Source organism: Panthera uncia, chromosome D1, assembly GCF_023721935.1.
Source record: "Panthera uncia isolate 11264 chromosome D1, Puncia_PCG_1.0, whole genome shotgun sequence".
NCBI lineage: Eukaryota > Metazoa > Chordata > Mammalia > Carnivora > Felidae > Panthera > Panthera uncia.
In genome coordinates this window covers 43,612,600-43,632,219 of record NC_064808.1, presented here as the reverse complement: position 1 = coordinate 43,632,219, position 19,620 = coordinate 43,612,600, and the positions used below count along the sequence as shown (strand labels likewise).

The window sequence follows — 19,620 nt, the reverse complement described above, 5'->3', positions numbered from 1 at the left end:
AAACATTAAAAAAAATTTTTTTTAAGCAATCACAAGAAGGAATCTGGAAAGAACACACATACATGGAGGCTAAACAACATGCTACTAAGCAATGAATGGGTCAACCAAGAAACCAAAGAAGAAATAAAAAAATACACAAAGACAAATGAAAATGAAAACACAGTGGTCCACAACCTTTGGGACACAGGTAAAGCAATTCTAAGGGAGAAATTTACAGCAACACAGGTCTACATCAAGAAATAAGAAAAATCTCAAAACAATTCAACCTTACAAAGAATTCAACCTTACAACTAAAATTAGGAGCTAGAAAAAAGAACAACCAAAGCCCTAAGCTAGCAGAAGGAAGGAAACAGTAAAGATTAAAACAGAAAGAAAAGATTAAAGCAGAAATAGAGGATTAAAAAGTAAAAGATCAATGAAACCAGGAGCTGATTCCTTGAAAAGATAAACATTGATAAGCCTTTAGCCAGACTCATCAAGAAAAAAAGATAAAGGCTCAAATAAATATTTCAGAAATAAAGGAGAAATAACAACTTACACCATAGAAATACAAAGAAGCATGCCAATAAATTGGACAATCTAGGAGAAATTGATAAATTCTTAGAAACATATTATCTTCCAAAATCAGGAAGAAATAGAAAACCTGAACAGACCAATTACTAGTAAAGAAAGTGAATCAGTAATCAAAAGACTCCCAACAAACAACAGTACAAGACTAGACACTTTCAAAGGCAAGTTCTAGCAAACATGAAGAGCTGATACTTATTCGTCTCAAGCTATTCCAAAAAAATAGCAGAGAAAGAAAAACTTTTAAATTCATTCTACAAGGCCAGCATTATTACCCTGATACCAAAACCAGGCAAAGACACTGCAGAAAAAGACAACTACAGGCCATGATCTCTGACAAACATGGATGCAAAAATCCTCAACAAAATATTAACAAACTGAATTCAACAAAACATTAAAAAAGCAATTCACCACAATCAAGTAAAGTTTAGGTATGGAAGGGTGGTTCAATATTCGCAAATCAATGTGACATCACATTAACAAAAGAAAGGATAAAAACCATATGATCATCTCAGAAAAAGCATTTGACAAAATACAACACCCATTCATGATACAAATTCTCAACAAAGCAGGTTTAGGTGGAACGTATTTCAACATAATAAAAGCTTTATGTGGAAAACCCACAGCTAACATCATATTCAATGGTAAAAAACTGAGAGCCTGTCTTCAGATTAGGAACAAGACGAAGATATCCACCCTAGCACTTTTACACTTGATCTTAGCCAAAAGGCCGAGAAGCGATCCTAGCACTTTTATTCAACATAGTACAAGTCCTAGCTGCAGCAATCAGACAAGAAAATGATACAAAAGGCATCCACTGGTAAAGAAGAGTAACTCATTATTTGTAGATGACATGATACTATATATAGAAAACCCTAGACTCCACCAAAAAACTATTAGAACTGATATATTAACAGTAAAGTTGCAAGACACACAATCAATATACAGAAATCTGTTCCATTTCTACAAAGTAGCAGAAAGAGAAATTAAAACAATCCCATTTACAACTTTACCAAAAAGAATAAAATACCTAGAATAAACCAAGGAGGTGAAAGACCTGTACTTTGAAAACTATGAAACACTGATGAGAAAGTGAAAGTGACAAACACAAATGGAAATCTATTCCATGCTCACAGGTTGGAAGAATTAATATCATTAAAATGTCCATACTGCCAAAAACAATCTACAGACTCAATGCAATCCCTATCAAAATACCAACAGCATTTTTCATAAAACCAGAACAAATAATACTAAAATTTGTATGGGACCACAAAAGACCCTGAATAGCCAAAGCAATCTTGAAAAATAACAACAAAGCTGGAGGTATCATAATCCCAGATTCCAAGATACATTACACAGCTGCAGTAATCAAAACAGTATATAGTACTAGCACAAAGACACACAGACCAATGAAACAGAACTGAGAGCCCCGAAATAAACCCATGCTTATATATTCAATTAATCTACAACAAAGGAGGCAAGAGTATACAATGGGGAAAAGACAAGTCTCTTCAATAAATGGTGCTAGGAAAACGGGACAGCTACATGCGAATGAATAAAACTGAACCACTTTCTTACCCCATACACAAAAATAACCTCAAAATGGATTAAAGACCTAAATGTGAGATGGACAAAACTCCTAAAAGAAATCACAGGCAGTAATCTCTTGGACATCAACCTTAGCAAACACATTTATGGATATGTCTCTCCAGGTAAGGGAAACAAAAACAGAATTAAACTATTGGAACTGTACCAAAATGAAGAGCTTTCATACAGCAAAGGAAACCATCAACAAAACAAAAGATAACCTACTGAATAAGAAAAGATACTGGCAAATGATATATCCAATAAGAGATTAATATCTAAAACATATGAAGAAGTTCTACAACACCCCCCCCAAAAAAAACAAAAAAAAACAAAAACAAAACAAAACAAAAAAACAAATAACCAGATTAAAAAACAGGCAGAGGACTTGAATAGACATTTTTCCAAAGAATACATACAGATGGGCAACAGGCACATGAAAAGATGTTCAGCATTGCTAATCATCAGGGAAATGCAAGTTAAAACCACAATGAGGTATCGCCTTACACCAATCAGAATGGCTAAAACCAGAAAGAATTAACAAATGTGGAGAGAAAAGAACCCTCATGGACTGTTGATGAGAATGTAAATTGGTACAGGCACTGTGGACACCAGTGGTGGAAGTTCCTCAAAAATTAAAAATAGAAATACTATATGATCCAGCAATTCCACTACCCAAAGAAAACAATAACAGAACTGAAAAGATATATCCATCTGTGGGACTCCTGGCTGGCTCAGTCAGTAGATGCAGCTCTTGATTTCAGGGTTGTAAGTCTGAGCCCCACACTGCTATAGAGATTAGTTAAAAATATAATCAGAAAGATGGGGCGCCTGGGTGGCTCAGTTGGTTAAGCGTCCGACTTCGGCTCAGGTCACGATCTCACGATTTGTGGGTTCGAGGCCCGCGTCAGGCTCTGTGCTGACAGCTTGCTGAGAGCCTGGAGCCTGCTCCAGATTCTGTCTCTCTTTCTCTCTGCCCCTGCCCCACTCACACTCTGTCTCTCTCAAACATAACATAACATAACATAACATAACATAACATAACATAACATAAAACATAACATAACATAACATAACATAAAATAATCAGAAAGAAAGAGGGAGGGAGGGGAAGGAAGGAAGGAAGGAAGGGAGGGAGGGAGGGAGGGAGGGAAGAAGAAAAGACACACGCATCCCTATGTTTATCACAGCATTACTTACAACAGCCAAGACATGGAAGCGACCCAAGTATCCATCAATAGATGAATGGGTAAAGAAAATGCAGTGTATATACTATAATGGAATACTACTCGGCTATAAAAAGAATGAGATCTTGCCATTTGAAACAACATGAATGAACCTAGAGGGTATAGTGCTAAGTGAAGTAAGTCAGAAAGAGAAAGACAAATATTTTATGATTCCACTTATATGTAGAATCTAAAAAACAAAAACAAAAACCAAAAGGCAGATTCTGAAACACAGAGAACTGGTGGTTGCCAGAAGGGAGGTAGGTAGAGGGAATGAGAGAAATAGATAATGGGGATCAAGAGGTACTAGCTTACAATTTTTTTAATTTTTAAAAAACGTTTTTATGTTTTGACTTATTTTTTAGAGAGAGAGAACACAAGAGAGCAAATGGAGGAGGGGCAGAGAGAGGGAGACACAGAATCTAAGGCAGGCCCCAGACTCTAAGCTATCAGCACAGAGCCCAACACAGGGCTCAAACTCACAGACCATACCGCAAGATCATGACCTGAGCCAAAGTCGGAGGCCCAACTGACTGTGCCACCCAGGCACCCCATAAGGTCCAAACTTACAATTGTAAATCACAGAGATGGAAAGTGCGTCATAAAGAATATAGTCAACAACATTGAAGGAGCACCTGGGTGACTAAGTTGGCTCAGGTCGTGATTTCGCCATTCAGAGAGCAAGCCCTCCATCAGGCTCAGCGTGGAGCATGGAGCCTGCTTGGGATTCTCTTTCCCTTTCCCTCTGCCCCTCCCCTGCTCATCCTTTCTTTCTTTCTCTCACTTTCTTTTTTTTAATTTTTTTTTTCAACGTTTTTTATTTATTTTTGGGACAGAGAGAGACAGAGCATGAACGGGGGAGGGGCAGAGAGAGAGGGAGACACAGAATCTGAAACAGGCTCCAGGCTCCGAGCCATCAGCCCAGAGCCTGACGCGGGGCTCGAACTCACAGACCGCGAGATCGTGACCTGGTTGAAGTCGGACGCTTAACCGACTGCGCCACCCAGGCGCCCCTCTCTCACTTTCAAAATAAATAAAATTTAAAAAGTAATAATAATATTGCAGTAATAATGTTGTATGGTAACAGATGGTGACTACACTTATCGTGGTGAGCACTGAGAAATGTAAAGAACTGTTGAATCAATGTTACATGCCTGAAATTAATACAGCATTGTATGTTAATTATACTTCAATATTTAAAAAAAAAAAAAAAAAAGACCTCAAGGAAACTTTTGGGTGTGATGGATATGTTCATTTATTGGTTGCAGTGATGTTTCATAAGTACATACCTATATCAAAACTTATCAAACTCTACACCAGAATTGGCCTCTTGGCTAAAACATGGCTTGCTTAAGGCTATCCTCCCAGAAGTTTCTACTTGTCATTTCAATTACACTTAAGTAATAAAAGTCATGCCTTTCTCCTAATAAATTCTAAACTCTCTTTTACTAACCAACATAGATTCTTGGATTTCCTCTCATAACATGGTTCTTGTTCTCATGAAACCATAAACATTTAGACAATAAGATTAAAAACAATTACCATCTCCAACTGATCACCGCTTGAAAACCTCACAGATCAGCATTTATTAACCAACAATTACTACAAGAAACCCAAATCAGAATTCATAATCATGAATTCCCTAAGATCACAATTTTCATCAATAATATCACTCACAGCACCTCGCTAATAAACCAACCTTAAACACAAATCCTATTGCCAAAAGAAAATACTTCCATTTTTAAATCTTGCAACTTTATAAGCTAATTATGCTTCCGACTTATTTTATACCAACTATTCACTTAACTTCAAAATCATGCTTTGAAGCAAAAGATAAATCAACAGGCAGTAAGTCTCCTCCTGCCAAAATTAAATCTTACTAAGATGGTCACTCTCAGAAGCAAGTATCTATTTATATCAAGCTTCAGAATGTTCATTTTGTATGAACCTCTGCTTATGACCTTGCCACCTAATTTGTTTCAAAATTCCAATTTCGGCAACAGATTCCAATGGCAAGGAAGTTCCTAAGGACTGAAGAGCAATTTAAGGGTCTTTTTTATTTTGTTCAGTAAAACTAAAAAAACTCTTACAGGGGGGGAAAATAGTAAAGTAGTATGTATAGAGTTTGAAAAATCCAACAGTATTGCAATCTCTGAAGGGATAAACTGTGGTATATCCATACAATGGAGTAGTACTCAGAAATAAAAAAAAGAACTACTGATATGTACAATGTGAATGGACCCAAAGGCATTATACTCAATGAAAAACCCCAAACCCAAAAGTTTACATACTCTCTGATTCCATTTATATAATATTCTCAAAATTATGATGATGGAGAACACGTCAGGGGTTGCCAGATGCTAACGAGATAGCAGGAGGGAGGAGTTTGCTTGTGGTGATGCAACAGTTCTGTTTCCTAATTGTGTATTTGATAAAATACCACAGGATATATACTAGAAAAAAAAGTTTATCTAAAAACTGCTGCCTACAGTTAATAGTATTGTACCAATGTTCATTTCCTGGTTTGCTAATATACTACACTTATGTAAGATGTTATCATTAAAGAAAGCTGGGTGAAGAGTACCCAGGAACTCTACACAATTTTTGTGATTTCTTATAAATCTAAAACTGTTTCATAATAAAAAGTTTAGTAAACATAACAAAAAGAAAACAGACAATGTAGAGAGAAAAAGAGCAAAACAATAATTAATAAACTCTGATTTGAAAAAAATATTATAACCATAAAACAAGGAGAGGGATATTGTTTTTAAAAAAAATAGAGAATGAGCAGTCTTAGAAATTCAAAACACAACAGCAGAAGCTTTAAAGGATTACTAGAAGAACTGAAAGATAATATTGGGAATGAAAGACAAATATAGAAAATAAAGAGAGAAAGGATGAGAAAATTAGAGAATTAATCAATGAGGTCAACATTCAAATAATATATGTTCAGAGAGAAGAGAGAAAATGGAGGGAAATGATACATAAAAAATCTTCAGAAGTAACTGATATTACTAAGCACTGCTGCTGGTATCCAAGAGAAACTAGTTGTAATAAATACACAAAAAGTAAAATATCTATAAAGTGAATGATACTCATTTCTGTGTGGCACCCTTATATAGTACACACATATTACAACCTTATGTGAAAGCACTTTCCTAGTTTGAGCAATTATATTGCCTATATTTAAACACTTCCAGCAACTAACATCATAACCTGGTGCATCTTATTAATGTTTGTTGAACTTAGCTGAAGTTTCAGGGTACATATAATATCTAAGCATTTCCCTTCACTGGTTGCTTATTCTTTGCTCTGTGTGTGTGTGTGTGTGTACAGGGATACAAAGCTTTACAGTTTATAAGGTGTTTTAAACAATCAAGCTTTTAACATATACCGTTTCTTAAAAGTGAGGTTAGCATCCTTGTAAATTTTGCATTAGATGTTCCTATCCATTAGCCTGTCCTTAAAAAAGCAGTATTTTAAAGCCTATTTTTATTTTGGGGAAAACTAAGTTTTTATTACTATAACAAGTATATTTTATGTTTTAGTTTTTTTAACTAAGCCTTTTAAATGATTTCATATTAATATATTTTTAAGCACTTAATCTGTGTAAGCTGTTTATAGTTTTTAAGGTGTTAAGAGATTCAAAACCATGACTCATGGACCACCTGCAACCCATTACTTGATTTTGTAAATAAAGTTTTATTAAAACACAACTATGCCCATTCGTTTATACATTTTTATGACTGTTTTCACTCTATAATGGCAAAACTGAGTGATTATAATGGATACTGTGTAGTCCACAGAGTCAAAAATATTTACTATTCACCCCTTTACAGAAAATGTTTCCCATTTCTACATTGAGTGTCAGTAACTGTGATGATATAAGAAATGCTATCAAATTTCTAAGTCTATTTTCAACAAATTTAATGCAAATTTCTCTCATCTTCCGCCCCACCCCCTTTTGTCAATTAGCCTTTCTATAAGCTTTTTTTCTGCTTAGTATATTGTCAGTTTCCCAAGGAACAAAGGCTAATTACTGAAAAGGGAAGCTCTCAACTGGGGACTGAGCTATGGTCTCAAAGGTCATCTGTAAGTCTGTTGTTTAATCCATTTTTCCCATAGAAATATTTTAAATGTTACTTAAATCCCAGATTTCCCCACTAAAAACAACTTTAGCAAGAAATACAGCCCAAGAGTAGTTTTAATATGAGTCCTAAATCCTAACATCTTTCTCTTCCTAAAAAATCCCATTGTTAGATTGTCAACAAGTCTAGTAAGGCAGCTCCAGGGAACAACAAGCAGCAAGAAAGTTCAATAGAAAAAAGTACCCTTGTACACTGTTGGTGGGAATGTAAATTGGTGCAGCCATAGTGGAAAGGGTTCCACAAAAAATGAAGGTATGAAGATTCCTCCAAAAACACAATTTTAATTGTGTTTTAATTGTGTTTAATTGTGTTTTAATTATTCTATGATCGATCCAACAAGGTGGAATCCAACAATTCCACTGCTGTGTATTTATCCAAAGAAAATGAAAACACTAATTCACAAAGATATATGCACCCCAAGTTTACTGGTTATTTACAATAGCCAAGATAGGGAATCAACCCAAGTGTTCACTGATGGATAAAGAAGATGTGGTATATATCCACGGTGTATACATACATACATACATACATACATACATTCAAGGGACTGTTACTCAGCCATCAAAAAGAATGAAATCTTGCCATTTGTCACAATGTGGATGGAACTAAAGTGTATTATGCTAAGTGAAATAAGTCAGAGGAAATCAAATATATGATTTCACTCATATGTGAAATTTAAGAAACACAACAGATGAACATAGAGGAAGGGAAGGAAAAATAAGATGAAAACAGAGAGGGAGGCAAACCATAAGAGACTCTTAAATATGGAGAACAAACTTGGGGGTTACTAAAGGGAAGGTGACTCGGGGGGTGTGTTAAATGGTCGATGGGCATTAAGGAGGGCAATTGTTGGCATGAGCACTGGGTGTTATATATAAGTGATGAATCACTGGGTTCTACTCAAACCAATACTACACTGTATGTTAACTAACTTGAATTTGAATGAATGAATGAATGAATGAATAAATAAATAAATAAATAAAGGGCTTTTGCTGTTGATACCAGTTAACTGTAAATTACATAATCTAACTTATGTCAGATCAAGTGGACAATGCAAGAAAGGATGCAAAGGTAGAATCAAGTGACCAATTCAGAGGCTACTGCAAATAATCCAGGTGAGAGCTAAAAGCGACTGGGACCAGAGTTGTAGCAGCAAACATGGCAGAGTGGACTAGCCTAGATATTTTGAAGAATAAGACTCTGAAATTTCAGTGGTGCCTAGGTGGCTCAGTCGGTTAAGTGTCCAACTTCGGCTAGGGTCATGATCTCACAGTTCGTGGGATCGAGCCCTGAACTGGGCTATGCACTGACACTTTGGATCCTCGGTTTCCCCCGCACCCATCTTTGCCCCTCCCCTGCTCATGTTCTCTCTCTCTCTCAAAAATAACATTTTAAAAAAGACTTTGAAATTTCAGAAATCAAATGTAGGATATGAGACAGAGGAGTCAAGGAGGACTTTATGATTTTGGTCTGAGCAGCTGAAAGAATGGAAGTTCCATTTCCTGGATGAGAATGACAATGGGAAGCTTAGGTTTGAAAAGGATACATATATCTTAGACATGTTAAAGAATGAGATGTTTATTCAACATCCAATGCAGACATCAAATAACGAGTTAGACACATAAGTCTAAAGTTCCGGGGAGAGGTCTGGGTTAGAGATAAAAATTTAAGAATTGGAATCTCCAAATACTTGACATTCTCAAGCAGCTCCCTACCATAGAAAATTATAAAGTAGCTTTAAAATATAGCTAACCACTATTAAAAACTCCACAGATCTAAATTAATGGTCAGATATATTTTGTATCTATTGATTAGTCATTCATTCAACAAATATATACTGAGTACTTTATGCCAGTTGCTATTCATGACTGAGAGTAATATTATAATGCATACATAATCACATACTGTTAAAGGTGCTTCAAAAATTACTATTTTTAAAAACCTTTTGGAGCACCTATCCTACTTATTACTAAAGGGGGGAAATAAAACAGTGGGAAGAAAGGTATGAAATACAAATACAAGATTTCATTTTAGAAATATATATCAAATTGTGAATATTTTAACTAATTAGTTTCACAAAACACCTTTCTAGAGAGAAATTATAGCAACTCCACAATCACTCATATTTCCAAATGTCCTTTTGAAAACAGACTTATTCCATTAAATTCCCTTCTCTATGCCTCATGCTAAAATTTTAAGCAGTAAAAGAATTAAAATTAAAAATCTAGGCAGCTCTTTCTGCCCATGGGTCCTGTCTCCATGCTTCAATAAAACCACCTTAAAAAAATAAATAAAAATTAAATTAAATTAAAAATCTAAACTACCCTGCTAAACTAAACTAGATTGATAAAATTAAAGAATGAGAGAATTTACATCAGAGGCCTTTTGACACCGGGCATTCAATATGCCTAAGTATTATCATGAGAAATAACTAGAGAAACACAGAATCTAAGTTCAGGAAAACCCTTTTAGAAATGTAATCTAAACACCTATCTCGTTTCTGAATCTCATCTACCAAGTTCTCATGAATTGGCTGACCTATTGCTGTTAATGACAGGGAAGGGTAACTTGTTTTTTTTTTAAACAGTTTTGTTCCACCTTTGGAAAGCTGACTTAGACGGTTTTTCTTAACATTAAAGCTTAATTAAACCTTGTCATCCGACCCTAGTTCAGGGCTTTGGGCCAGTTAATTCTTTGTTGTGGGGGAACTGTCCTGTGCCTTGTAGGATGTTTAGTAGCACCCCTGGCCTCCACCCACTAGGTATGAGTAGCACTCCCTCTTCCCAGTTGTTAACAACCAAAAATGTCTTTCAGACATTGCCACAGCCAAATGAGGAGCAAAATCATGCCTCTAGTTGAAAACCACTGTCCTAGCCCTATCTACTAGGACCGAATAACAGTAACAACAACACTAAGATCTAAGCAGTTAATACATGCCAAGCACAATTCTGAGCACCTTACATATATTTTCATTTAATCCTCAAAACCATCCCCAGTTGAGAAAATGGAAGCTTTATTTTTGAGAGACAGAGAGAGACCGAGCATGAGTGGGGGAGAGGCAGAGAGAGAGGAAGACCCAGAATCCCAAGCAGGCTCCAGGCTCCGAGCTGTCAGCACAGAGCCCAACACGGGGCTCGAACCCACAAACAGTGAGATCATGACCTGAGCCGAAGTCAGATGCCCAACCAACTGAGCCACCCAGGCTCCCCAAGAAAATGGAAGCTTTAGAAGCTAAGGAATTCACCTAAAATTAGATAGCAAATTAAGTGGCAGGTCTGAGATGGGAACGAAGCAGTTCAATTTTAGAGCTCGTGCCTTCAATCTCAAACAAGTCTGACTGAAACCAAGTCTAATGTCATTTCCAAAGGGCAAATCTTCACATATCTGAAGATGCCTCTTATAACGAGATTCCTTAATATCAATCAGGGTTGCCCCCAAGACCTCTAATCAGTTCCTTAAACTTAGAAGGTTTCTAACTTCTTCACATCCTTCCTCTGAATATACATAGAACTAAAGACAATACTTTGGCGTACAGCAGAGTGGCTCTAGCCTTCTTTTCCATTAATTATGATGGTTTTTTAGTGGGGAGGGTGGGGGAGAAAATGGGATGATGGCAGTTATATTGTACTTTTGTATCAAGTTTATTGCCAAAAACCACCCCCAGGTCTTTTCCATGTGCAGTGTTTTAAAGCCATGCTAACTTAATGTATGTTAGTGTTTTTCAGGTCTTACGTAGATTTCCAAAAAAAAATTCATTTTAATTTAGTCCAACAATACCAACTCAGAGATCATACTGGATCATTTAATTGATCATGCACTGTCCTTCTTTGTTCATGGTCACCTATAAATTTGTTAATTTGCCTTTTCCAGATGTGCAACGAGACAAAGCAAAGAACAAAGCCACCTTCCAAGATCATTAATCTTGGGTAGGGTCATTCAAAATTGAAATCATGTTAACATAATCAACTTGTAGTTAACTCATTTTTCCTTCACCATACACCCAAGGATATAAAAAAAGACTTTACCAAAAACTAAGCTTAAGTCCAAATACATTATATTGCTACTAGTCAAACAACTGTATCAGAAAAAAAAATCAAAGTTGCTCTGACCATCTATTTTTAGCAAACCCATTCTGGATCATTTTTAACCTATTTTTCTTCAAGTTAGTCATAAAACTACCCTTTCATTTTTTGTTCTAAAATCTTCTACTTCTCAAAATCAGACCTAGATTCCCCTATCTTTTAGTACTTCTTGTATTCTAAAACCTTTAGAAACCACAAATACCAATAACCTTAAAATTTTATAGGCATTTCCTTTTGTAAAGGTTAAGATGTTTCAACTAGCTGAGAAGGTAATCCATTTAACTAGATGTATTCTTTATCTCTATCCCCATGTTGTCTTTTATGTCCTTCATAGCAATGTTTGCTTTGTTATTATGTATTATTGGTGGTAGTGGTGGTTTGTTCTTCCTCTTTAAAAGAGAAGCTTCCTAAGAGCTAAGGGATTTTTTCTCTTCCTTCATTGCTAGGCATTATTATTACACTTTCCTTGATTACCTTTTTAAATGTATTATAAGAAACCCTTTGGTTGGTCTTTGCATTTTTTAAACATCTCAGCTCATTTGAGCTCCTGCTTTCCTAATTTTCATAAAGATTTATTTTTTATAAACTTTATTATGGCAATCTTAGCTATTTGCTCTGTTTTAAAAGTAGTGCATATCTTTAAAGAGTTTATTGTGTAATCACACTAAGGATCTTTTTCTGTCCAAAAAATATCAAAATTACATTTGTACTTAACTCCCTAAGACATTATTCCTTTTTAAGAGAAATTTATCCTATAGAATCATGATATCTTTTCTCTAATCAAAAGTTGGGAAAACTCAAATTGGCAAGTTAAAAAATATATACACACAAAACACTATGCAGTTCTTAAGAATTATGCTATAAAAGACTATTTCGTGACAAAGGGGATGTTCATGATTGTTTAAAAAAAGGGTTATATAACAGTATATACAGTAGTAATAATTCAAAACCACTTTTAAAGATATGTGTGATTTTATATTTTTATATACACAATAAAAGGTTAGATGCAAAAATATTTAAAGTATATTTCTTTTGATCACAGCATAACATTTTTGTTTTCTTCTATGTGCTTTCTATATTTATAAATTCATGTAATGAATATGTATCACTTTTACAATAACACAGGCATTATTATTTTAAGAGAACCAACAAAACCAAAGAAAATATTCTATAAAGTATTAGACAAAAAGGTCTCGCTTGAGATTTCTGCTTTTATAACTCTATTTCTAAAACAAGCTTAGAAAAACATTTCTGGTCACCAAACCACAAAAAAAGCCAACACAAGATACCAGTTAGCCTAAATATATAAATAAGTCGTGACAACCATTAAGATGACCATTCAAACTTTTAAAAATTAAATGGGGGGAAATCACAAGGATTTCCCGTCATTTCAAGGAAAGTCTGTTATGAACCATTTAAAACCATTAAAAACAAAAAAAAAAAATGTTAAAATGTATATTCTCCCCCCCACCCCAACCCCCACAAAATGAAGGGTCAGTAGGCTAGGGATAATGAAGACAAAAGAAAAAAAATTAGTCAAATTGTTTAATACTGAGCTAAAATTTCCAAATATAAATAAAGTAAGCAATGTCACCTGTTAAGATTGAAAATCTCATAACAAGAACAATTATCTTTACTTATAAATTCTGTGTGGTTGAAAATAAATTTGCAATAATCCAAAAACTTATCTGATTTACTCTCTATTTCAATGGCAGCATCTTATTCAGAGTCTACGTTCTAAAAGACTAGAAAAAAAGTCATTTTAACCAATTAAAAGTCATCATTCAAATGTATTCAGTTTTGTAAAATACTACTACATGTAAGTGGTTCAACTAATGATTAATTCATCCAAAAGTAAAAATGCATTTACCCCCTTCTTTAGGAAATTATTTCAACGATTTTATTTGTATATCTTGAATTTCATTTTCAAACATATTAAAAATATTATTTTAAATTAGCCTTTCCTTAAATTTTTTATGATAGTCATAAAAAACAATACCAAACATAATGCATTCTCAAGTTACATGAAGATTCTAACACTTTAAACGAAATAAAAAACAAAACATCAAACCCATGAAAACAGTAAAAACACACTCCATTTATTTTAAATAACTTGCCATTAAGCTGACAATCAAGACATATGATCTTTTCATCCAGAAAAGTAAATGATCATAATGAAATAAAGGCCAAACAAACATCTTTCTCAATCTCTCTCATATTCATAGATGTATAGAATTATAACCCAGTGATATCATGTAATAAATGAATACACACCTTACTTTAGTATATGCCAAGGTAGACACACAAAAACAAGAAAAAAATTCTGAAATCAGAGTATAAAGGGACTCTGCTTTTTCAAACAATGCAGCACTGAAAGCCAGGTCAGCATCCTTGGGCATTACTAGGAAACTTTAGCACATCTGATATTTCCATCATCTTCAAGATTCTTCTGAACATCAGAAAATATGCAGTCTCCCCCCTACCTCACCTGTCCACAGACTTCCTCTAGCTTTCCTCCCTCTACTATGTAATAATGCTATTGCGGTTATTTAGGCTGCAAATGTTCAGAGCTACAACCCCCTCTACATATTAATTCAGTTCATTTTCTCACAGACACTGACTCAGCCGTGGGTTGTGCAGCACTGACGTTTCTAACCAAACAGCATCGTGTGAGCTGTGATCATCCCATTTCTCCATCTCTGTGCAGTGATTGGATATTGTAATTGATAGACAGGCTGAAGAAAACTCAGGAGATGAGGGCTTAGTGATATGTAGCTATGTTGCCAAATGCCATCTGTAATGCTAATTCTAGCTCTGCCAGATTGCCAGGTTTTAGAAAACTAGGATGCAGCTAACTTTCTTCTTTTCCTTTCAATATCTTATTGTGTACTCATTCTGGGCAGTAAAGCTTCTCTTTAAAAAACAAAGGAAAAATATTCTGTGTACTTTAAGAATCCACTCAAGAACTATTCTTTAAAGTAACCAAACTTTTCTATTTCTAAACTGAGACTACAAAGTGGCTTAAAAAGGAAACTAAAGCTCAATCTTCACGCAGTCTCAGAAGAAATGAGCATGCGTACTTGTATGTGGGAATGAAACCTTGCAGCAAAGTCTGATATTGAATGTGTATGATACGTTTATCTTTAGTAACCTGAGCAGACTGCAGCTCTGAGTTTTAAATAGTTGTATTTAACCCAATTCAAATATTCAAGAGCTTTTAATAAGCATATTGTCAATCTAGCCATTTTAATGCTAGTTGTACAGAAAAGGTGTTCTTTTTCCTTTTTAAATACAAAAACTATTGTAATTTATAAAGAAAGCTGCTGCAATTCAGGCCAAATACACTTCAGCTGAAATGGATCTTTCAGCAAGCTACAAGGGCCTCTACACAAGTATTAACTACACAACTATTCAAAAAGAAACAAAGTTCAGTAATTTATTAACCCATTTATTTGTATGCACTTGCTTAAGCCAGAGGGAAGAGACACCCTGAAGTACATCCGTGTTGAGATTAGCTTCCTTGTCTTGTCTTTTATATCACAATGCTATACATACCAAATCTACATTCAAAAGAAAATTCAGAGAAGAAAGTACCTTAAAGTTTATTAGATGGAAATGAAACCACAAGGCAATGCCCACTAAACCCTCAAACCTCACTGGTAAGCATACCTATATAGTAACTATTGTTATTACTTTTAGAATTCAAGAAATTTATTTTTACACTTGCCAGTAAAGGTGGGGGAGAAAAAAAGACTGAAAAATGCATGCAATTCCAAAATGGGAATAGAACAAAATACAAGTTTAAACAAGACAACTTTTTAAATTATGTGTAAAAACTGAATCACTAAGAAATAAGGAATGCTCATTTCTTTGCTGCTAAAGACTGAAGGTTTGTGTCCCCCCCCCCCCCAGCCGAATTCATGTATTGAAATGTATTCCCCCAATGTGATAGTATTTGGAGGTAAGGAGGTAATTAGGTTGAGGACAAAGCCCTCATGAATTGGATTCGTACTTTATAAAAAAGACCCCAGAGGATTCCTAGCCCCTTCTACCATGTGAGGACACAGCAAAAAGAGAGTTGTCTGAACCAGGAAGGGAGCCCTTATTAGATATCAAATGTGCCAGCACCCTAATCTTGGACTTCCTAGCCTCCAGAACCATATGAAATAAATTTGTTGTTTATAAGTCACTTGATCTACAGTATTCTCTTATAGCAGCATGAACAGACTAAGACATTTACTTTTTATAAATTTAAATCCCCAACTCAGTTTCAGGTGGCAACATGACCATCTATATTTCTTAGCCTCTATGATCCAGAGATGACCATATGACATAGTTCTAGCCAACAATTTATAAGTAGATGCCTGCCTGCTAGAAATTTCTGAAAATTTTAATTTCCTAATACAAATGAAACCCCTTTCCCATTGCCCCCTTCTCCCTCATTCTTGTCTGGAAGGTAGACATGATGGCTGGAGCCATCTTGCAATCATGAGAAAAAACAAAGAATATCAGAGATTTTTGATCCTAATATACTTAAGCCACTAAATCCACATCAAGTATTGCCTACTTGTGAACTTACATAAAAGAAAAACAAACCTCTAACTTTAACCGTGTTTAGTCTGGCTTTCTTTCACTTAAATATCCCTAAATAAAATACAAAACATTAAAAAAAAAAAAAAAAAAAAAAAAAAAAAGGATGAGAGTAGGTAGAAGCATAAATGAAACCCAACTGGTCATGAGTTGATATAACCTGAAGTTGAGAAATATGTACAGAGGAGTTTATTATACCCGTTTTCTCTACTTTGCATATATTTAAAATGTACCATAATAAGTTATAAACATTTTTAAAAATAAAAAGAATGAGAAACTTGGTTATAAATTTTAACTTTGCAATTTAGAATTTGGATGGTCTTGGGCAAGTTTATTAACATCATTTTTTTTTTTCATCTGTCAAATGGGGACGGTAATACTTCCTATTCATAGAGCTCCACCTTCCAATCTAGTCACAGTTACCTACAGAAAGTCCCTGGCAGGAATGTCCTCCATCTACCTAATCATCCAAAGATTAGTTCAAGTCTCATTTTTACCCACTCAAGTTGATACTGAATCCTTCTCTGAACTCTTATTTTACTACAACTCACTACCACAGTTCGGTGCCCTGTTGTCCTCTAATTGTTCCACGTGTGGATATTAAAGCATTCTATGCTGGTACCCTGACAAAGTTTTTTTTTTAAGTTCATTTTATTTATTTTGAGAGAGAGTGCATGCACACACATGCATGTGGAGGAGGGGCAGCGAGAGGGAGAAAGAGAATCCCAAACAGGCTCTGTGCTATCAGCACAGAGCCCAACACGGGGTTTGATCTCACAAACCGCGAACTCAGGACCTGAGCAGAAATCAAGTCAGTTGCTTAACCAACTGAGCCACCCAGGCAAGCTGAACCCTGACAAACTTCTGAATCTCTCCTGCAATGAGTACAAGTTCTTAACAATATTTGCTGATTGTTAGTTTGTAAAATCTCCCAATTAATTTACTATCGATTCCAAAAAAATGCCATTTTTAAAAAGTCAAATTGTATACATTTTTAAAGTATCCTAAGTCATATGTTCCTAAGTGTATAAGATCAAGAGGTCTCTAAAAGTAAGCTATTTTCCCTTGGGCAGAATTTCCATAAATGTGGTTAAAATAAGCCCAAAGGAGTTCACGGTCTTTTCATTTAAAACAAATAATGTATTGGTATTTTTTTTCTATTTCTCTTTAATATTTTTCACTGAAACAACCAATATTGATGCAGTCTACGTGAAAAAAAGCATCAAAAAGTTACTGATGCTATAGCTATCAAGAAGAGCTATGATATTTATCACTGAAATACAGGAATGAAAAAAAAAATACTGTTAGTTTTTATAAATTTTCCTCATTGTATGCATGCACCTTTTATAAAATAAACAATAGCTTATTTTTACCTATATATGAAGTCACCATTTTACATATAATGTAGTACTGTACGTTAGCAAAAAAATATTAAGAACTAGAAAGGATAACATAGAATTCACCTGGAAAATGTATACAACATAGCAGATATAAATAGCCCACACTTAATGAGATAAAACTAATTTCTCTTTAATCTCAAAGACAAAATAATTATCCATATAAGCAGGATAAAGAAAAAGTACTAGAGCACTGGTTGAAGCACACACACATACACACACACACCCAAACACACACACACCCAAAAAAACAAACCAAAAAACACTCATACCATTGTTGTGCACTCATAAATTAATAAGTCAACTTAACTTTTTCACTCAAGACCTCACCACATTAAAAGTCCACAATAAAGGCAGACATCTCGTCAGGAGACTTTTTAAAAAAGTACCAATTTCTCATATTTTCTAGCTACAGCATATGGTTTAAAAGTACCTGGATTATTTCTTTAAAATTACAAAACGGATTTCAAAAAAAAAATTACAAACAGGATTTCAATATCATGGCATTTTCACGAAAACTACTAACAGTTATCAGATTAGAACTTTACATTCAAGTAAGTTAAATGCCTGTTAATATTCCCTAAGTAAATATTCACAAAGCACAATACTCTATAGGAAAACATGCTTACATACCTGCAATATGTGAGGTTTATGAGCTGCCAATTAACACAGTAAATTATCAGATAATGAAGTGTTCTAAATGAAGTATTCCTCATTAAGCTGCACAGCACAAAATGAAAGCCTTACATATAATATATAAATGGGCTGAAATTTTTGAAATGAATTTCATTCAATGCATCAAACTTTAAATGAACCTGTAGAGTCATTGCAGAAAGACTCATTTTCCCATTAGTATCGAGATGACAACAAAATATGACATAGCCTGTAAATTATTATATATAATCTACACAGACAATATACTTAGAACACAAAATAAATTTCAACTAGAGAGTTTTAAATACAAAGAACTAACCTGTCTTGCCAGGGTTCACAGTTAAATTAATTATAGCATTTATTCACAGGATCACTAAGGAGATTTTAACATTACTTAGAAACAAAAATTCAAATAAATACAAATATAAGAAAATTATAAATACAAATATAAGAAAATTAAAAGGAAAGAAATGCTTCTGTACAAGTTTTTTAAGGAGGAATACAAACATAATTCTTTGTAAACCAGCCCCCAACCCCTGCAGGACTTGCCACAACCAAATGCAGTTTGGTTCTTTATAAAGGTCAATTTTATCAGAGCTTTGATATGTGAAATACATATTTTCTACCTACCTTGAATGTTTATAAAGTTTACGAGGTCTACTATGCAATTTCCGATCCCAATTCTCTGGATCACTGGAGTTACTGTCATAAGGATGAGGCCGTCCTGCCATCCCACTTCAAGCTTCCTCACACTACTGCTCTGAAAGCATATGTAGCACCCATAACCTACGTGAAAGAGTAGTGTTGACCTTTAAATCTGGTCCACGCAGAATAAAATAGTCAACAATTTTACATGCTTTCTGACACTACTGTGACAGATTTTTAAAGTGATGAACAGGATTATAAAATATCAGACATACAAACTGCCACAAATGGGATTAAAACAAACACCATAAGTCTTTTTAGGTACTTTTCATCTGATTCGTCTACCAAATCTGCTTACCCCTATGCAACAGTTTAACAGTGTGTTATTTATACTTAGCAAATACACTTAACTGCCCTCTGGGTACCTCAAGTTTCCAAACATTAATATAGAACCAAAAAAAGCAAAGCAATTCCACAAAATGATTCTTTTGGACAAAATTTCACCTGGAATACATTTCTTAATTACTAAAAGTTTTAAGATGCTTAACAAAGCATCTAGTAAAACCAAATAACAAAGCTGTTATTTCTTTAAGAGCCCCTGTAGAAATTTAGTGTGGGCTCTAAAATAAAAGTATGTAAACACCGTGATGTTTCCTTACATTGTAATTACCACAAAAATACAGTATTGATGTGATTCATACATTTCATGCCTTTTCACATGCGAGAC

At 34.6% G+C, this 19,620-nt stretch overlaps 1 protein-coding gene across 11 annotated transcripts in view; it reads right to left on the bottom strand.

Moving 5' to 3' along the window:
- The window catches only part of BTBD10 (BTB domain containing 10), an 86,147-nt gene that overhangs the window by 40,741 nt on the left and 25,786 nt on the right, over positions 1-19,620 (bottom strand). For 6 of the 11 annotated variants that reach the window (XM_049649750.1, XM_049649789.1, XM_049649772.1 and 3 more), the window contains one exon: positions 18,879-19,034. The exons of 3 other annotated variants lie outside the window; for them this stretch is intronic. In XM_049649750.1, coding sequence (XP_049505707.1) covers positions 18,879-18,979 — 101 coding nt within the window. In that variant the 5' untranslated portion in view covers positions 18,980-19,034. 2 more of the 11 variants (XM_049649805.1, XM_049649806.1) reach the window with 2 other exon arrangements.